We start from the raw sequence: 6376 nt of genomic DNA on the forward strand, positions 1-6376 counted from the left end.
GTGGTGGTGGGGTTCATAATATTCACAATGGTATATTGTACTAAATAATTAGTTGTTGGTTTAACCATGGATGAGATAATGGCTTCTATGTTATTTTCTTTTCAATGACATTTCTTATCACATGTTCAAAAACAACAGCCAATATTGCATATCTATAATTTATATAATGGGTATAATTAAACAATACTTTCACTATAACGTAAATTAGAAGTGTAATAGAAAAAATATATATTTCTGCGCCATTTTGAATTTTACTCGAATACAAATACAAATACAAATACTTTTCCCCCCTCAACAAATACAAATACAAATACAAATACCGGCTGCTCCGCACATCCCTAATATATATGTATGTATGTGTTTGTGTGTGTGTGTGTGTGTGTGTGTGTGTGTGTGTGTGTGTGTGTGTGTGTGTGTGTGTGTGTGTGTGTGTGTGTGTGTGTGTGTGTGTATATGTGTGTGTATTTGTCCCTGCTATGAATGTCACAGAGTAAGTTTACATGGACACCAATAATTCGTTAATTTTAAAGGGTTGAAAAAAAATTGGCTTTACAACATTTTATTAGTGTATAACCAACCCGTAAGACACATTAATACACACCTTTCCTTAAAAACAGCGAAACTAAAAGCCTTTTCAAGCGCAGCCATATTTTTTCACTCCCCCAAAAACAAAAAGCAACAGCGAGAAGAAAAGAAAAGAGCGGCTGGAAAATGAAATGCATAATTTACAGGTTTCTTCTTTTTAAGACACAGCTCTTCCCCTTTTAAAGAAGACTCGAACGTAACAGTGCCCAGAGCGCTTCAAATACACGTATTGCATTTTTTAATACCGTACTTACAGTTTCTCAAACAGCCTCAACCCCTTTATGCTTCTTTTATAGATTTCTAAATGGCTTGCAATATAATTAATTGGCTGCATCAACTAACACAACATTTTGAGTGTGTTTGCAGTGTGTGTGTGTGTGTGTGTCCCTCAGTCTGCCCTCACTGTGTTTGCTTGCTCAAACTCACTTTCTTTTCTAAAACGGCATCGTTTCTGAGAACGGATGAAGCTGGGTTTCTAGTTTTACATGAAGTAAATGCCTCTTCATTCAGGAGACAACAGTAAATCCATAATGAAGTAATATCAATAGGAGTGATCAAGAAAGCAGATGCTTTTTAATGCACACATGCATTCTGAAATACTGTTGAAAATATACTCACCGGCCACTTTATTAGGTACACCTATCTAACTGCTCATTAATGCAAATTTCTAATCAGCCAATCACATGGCAGCAGCTCAATGCATTTAGGCATGTAGACATGGTCAAGACGATCTGCTGCAGATCAATCTGAGCATCAGAATGGGGAAGAAAGGGGATTTAAGTGACTGAGCGTGGCATTGTTGTTGATGCCAGACGGGCTGCTCTGAGTATTTCAGAAACTGCTGATCTACTGGGATTTTCACGCACAACCATCTCTAGGGTTTACAGAGAATGCTCCGACAAAGAGGAAATATCCAGTGAGCGGCAGTTCTGTGGGCGCAAATGCCTTGTTGATGCCAGAGGTCAGAGGAGAATGGCCAGACTGGTTCCAGCTGATAGAAAGGCAACAGTAACTCAAATAAGCACTCGTTACAACCGAGCTCTGCAGAAGAGCATCTCTGAACACACAACACGTCCAACCTTGAGGAGGATGGGCTACAGCAGCCTAAATGCATTAAGTTCCTGCGATATGATTGGCTGATTAGAAATTTGCGTCAACGAGCAGGTGTACCTAATAAAGTGGCCGGCGAGTGTATTTGCTGCTTTTATATCTAGTTTTGCATTAGATGTAATAATCGAGATGTTTTTGCTGTGAAAACTTGTAAAGTTGACCATCAGCTCTTAAAGAAACACACCAGCAGACAGAGTGAGAGAGAGAGGAAGCAGATGAATGAAGACGGAGAGATGAACAGATTGAGGAAACACACACACACACACACACTCGTACTGTCTCAAAGCTGGAGCTGTCCAGATCTGTCCATATCTCACAGTGATGGAGGAGCAGAATCAACATTAACACCACTGACGCTCCATCACACTGACAGAGACACACACACACACACACACACACACACAACAGTTACAAACACGCGTTGTCATGCACACATGCATGCTCCCAACAGATACAAACACACAGCAACACTTTACAGGAATGCTCACTTTCAAACAGACGTGCAAGCAAACGCAAACGCACACATATACACACACATGCATTAAAACACACACATGCTTATTCTTAGACATACATGCATGCAAACACACACACACATACATGCTCACTCTTAAACACGTTCATACACACACACACACACACACACACACACACATATATATATATATATACACACTCATTCTTAATCACACATTCATGCAAGCACACACGCACATATACATGCATGCAAACACACACACACACACACATACACGCTCACTCTTAATCACACATTCATATAAGTACATACACGCATGCAAACACGCACACACATTCACTTATAATCACACATTCATGCAAGCACACACGCACATATACACACACATGCAAACATACATACACACACCCATTCTTAATCACACATTCATGCAAGCACGCATGCATGCAAACACGCACATATACACTCACACACTCTTAATCACACATTCATGCAAGCACACACTCATTCCTAATCACACATTCGTATAAGTACATACATGCATGCATACATACAGACACACACACACACACACTCTTAATCACACATTCATATATGTACATACACGCATACAAACACGCACACACATATACACACATTCACTTATAATCACACATTCATGCAAGCACACACGCACATATACACATGCATGCAAACATACACACACACACACACACACACGCACACTCACTCTTAATCACACATTCATGCAAGCACATATATACACACACAAGCAAACACGCACACACACATACACACACCCATTCTTAATCACACATTCATGCAAGCACACATGCATGCAAACTCGCACATATACACTCACTCACTCTTAATCACACATTCATGCAAGCACACATGCATGCAAACACGCACATATACACTCACACACTCTTAATCACACACTCATGCTAGCACACATGCATGCAAACACGCACATATACACTCACACACTCTTAATCACACATTCATGCATTCAAACACGCAATAATTTTTCATACACGCAAACACTCACTTGCACATGTACACGTTCTCCTACACTTGCATGTGTGTGTGTGTGTGTGTGTGTTTCACCTGTCCTGATCACGTCTGCATGTGTCTGCTCTTCATTGTCTTTGCCAGAAGTCAGAACTCTTCCCTGCTGCACGTGTGACATCATGTCATTAATATTACCATGGTGTGTGTGTGTGATTCAGATTAAACAGAGGCCGCTATCAAGCTCTAAACAGCAGCTTCATCCACTTATTTGCTCATTCCCAGGGTCGTTGATATTTAGCTGCACCATATTGGTAACATCTTAACATATTTCGTAACATCTTATTTTTACGAGGGGAGTTGTCAGCCCAATGCTTGACCCCCAACCTGGAGGAATTTAGCCTACCCAATTCACGTATAACAATAATTCTGACTTCAACTGTAAATATAATATATTATAATTATAGGTGGGCAAAGGTTATTTTTTAATCTACAGTAATCTCCCTGTAATCTTGGAATTAATAAATAAATAAATAAATAAATAAAAATGAACTAAGGTGAAGCAATTAAACAAAAAACCCTGTGACATTTTTATGAAGTTGATATTGTGATGCTATTAACACAATTGAAGTGTGTATTAATTATAGGTGGGCATAGATTAGTTTTTTTAATCTAGATTAATCTCACTGTAATCTTGGAATTAATCTAGATTAAAATGGCTCATTTGTATTCTGCCGAAGGCATTCAGAATATGTGTGCTACCCAAATAATGACTAAAGTAAGTCTTTGAGAATGGGTTTCTCAAGCCAGGTGGCGCATTAGACCAGGGGCTTATCTCCTGTTTCCAGATTGCATCATGAACTGCTTGAGAAACTGTTCTACTGTGATAATTCTCAACTCTGAGAGTAGATTAACGGCCATATTTTTTAAATGCCTGATAAGAGTCTCGCATTAACAGCCCACCACTTGTTATATTACATTATATTACATAAGTTTATGATATATTAACACAAATATTGTTCTATGAATTAGTAGTGATGTTTAGTCAGTGTTTTTAATGTGTAATGTGATGTGTGTGTGTGTTTCAGGTGCTGGAGCGTCTCTTCCAGAAGGGTTTCAATGTGGCGGCGTCATGTGGTGGTGGCGTGGACTCGTCTCAGTTCAGCGAATATGTTCTGTGTCGTGAAGATCGGCGGAGTCACAACACAAACACACCCATCAGGATAAAGCAGGAGCCGCTGGACTAAACCTCGGCTACACACACACACACACACAGACTCAAACGGGGAATGTACTCTGAAAAAAAGAAAAAAGAAAGCCCAAAGAACTTCCGGCTCCGCCCACTTCACCAATCAGAGGATGACTTTACGCATATGGAATAAGGCCACGCCCCTAGGTGCAGTGTGTGTGTGTGTTTTTCTCTTCTCATTTCAACCTTGTTGTTTCTAAAGTTGGACTTTTTCACGTCTAGAGCCGTGATGTCTGAGCGCAGCACAACTTTGTGTTTTTCTTTTATTACCTGAAGAATGAAGGAGAAACTTTGAGAAACGCTGGAGCTGCCAGGACAAAACTGTCAGAAGAAAAAAAAAAAGGCTCATTAATGTGTGTTTGTGCACAGAGACAGACCATAATCTTAAAGCAGATCTGCAAACATTTCACATCCCCAGAGCTCTGATCAAAAGCGGGTTTATCTTATTTTCAAGTACAAACATCTGAACATTCCTTTAAAATGACGAGTTATATATATATATATATATTGAAGACAACATTATTGAAATGTTTCCCAAGTGCTGTTTAACATTGAAAGGATTTTATTCAACACATTTCTAAACATAATAGATGACAGCACATAATATAAGACTAGATATTCTTCAAGACACTAGTATTCAGCTTAAGGTCACATTTAACCAGTTAAACTCTGCGGCCTGGTACCAGGTCCGTGACGTCATCGACTTTCGCTTTAAGATTTAAAGGGCTAGCGTTGCACCAGACCCCTGTAAGTGGTTTCGTTTGAAAGTGTAGAATCTATATTTTATGCACATATGCATCACTTTGGTTTTTATTACACTGTACAAAAGTTATTTACACTTAAACACACAGTATTTTGAATACCCGAGCTGGGTATTGAACATTGGTTCATTTTCATATTTTTCATATGACACATGTACAAGTTATAGCTCAAATGAAAGCTCTTGCCGGTGCTCATACGGTTCTAGCATTCTTTTTACTGAATTATATTCTCATATCAAACAGTTGTCGAATGAATCGCGGTGTTTCCATGGCGCAGAAGTGAAAACAATACATATATGATCAATAAGCAGCCCCAGATAGCACAGACAGCTCATCTCTTACCTTATGCTGTGCGCTTCAGGGCCATTCTCCTCTGTTTTTGAGCTGATGTGCATAAGTAATGCTTTTATATGTCTGACGTGCTCCAAACACAGTGAATTATGTTCGATCAAACAAAAGAATAGTGAAATATGAAAACAATGATCGCTCCCTGTGGCTTGTACAGCACCTCTCATCAGCTATAATACAATAACATCTGCATAGATTACGGTGGAGACATTTTTTTTTTTCCTATGATTACAGACATTTGCAGGAACCACCAACATTAATTACAGCACGCTAGACCACACACAACCTAAAAGATACACTTTCACATTTGAGTTTAAAAAAAATATATACAAAAGCGCCTCTTTTTTTAGGTGTTTATTATAACACAGACAACATATACAGATATTTTACACACTTTCAATTGTGTTTTATGAAAATTCAAAGGGTTTTCTTTAAAATGAGACCAAATTTTTGCATTTACACCCCTGCATGTGGATTTGGAAAGCTTTTAAATTTGAGTAGGCAAAATCCAGGCGGAAATCCTAAAATAGTAAGTTAAAGGCTTAACTAGGTTTAAAAAGTTTATACTAATAGTAATAATATATATATATATATATAAATATTTACTATATATATATATATAAATAAATATATATATATATATAAATATTTACTATATATATATATATATATATATATAAATATTTACTATATATATATATATATATATATATATATATATATATATATTTACTATATATATATATAAATATATATATATATATATATATATATATATATATATATATATATATATATATATATATATATACTATTATTACTATTAGTATAAAC

At 37.2% G+C, this 6376-nt stretch overlaps 1 protein-coding gene across 5 annotated transcripts in view; it reads left to right on the forward strand.

Annotated features, from left to right (window-relative positions):
- Positions 1 to 5773, forward strand: part of kctd15b (potassium channel tetramerization domain containing 15b) — a 49535-nt gene extending 43762 nt beyond the window's left edge. For 4 of the 5 annotated variants that reach the window (XM_073929032.1, XM_073929029.1, XM_073929031.1 and 1 more), the window contains exon 5: positions 4273 to 5773. In XM_073929032.1, the coding sequence (XP_073785133.1) occupies positions 4273 to 4431 (159 nt within the window). In that variant the 3' untranslated portion in view covers positions 4432 to 5773. 5 annotated transcript variants of the gene reach the window in all.
- The last annotated feature ends 603 nt before the right edge of the window (positions 5774 to 6376 follow it).

Source organism: Danio rerio, chromosome 18 (genome assembly GCF_049306965.1).
Source record: "Danio rerio strain Tuebingen ecotype United States chromosome 18, GRCz12tu, whole genome shotgun sequence".
Classification (NCBI taxonomy): domain Eukaryota; kingdom Metazoa; phylum Chordata; class Actinopteri; order Cypriniformes; family Danionidae; genus Danio; species Danio rerio.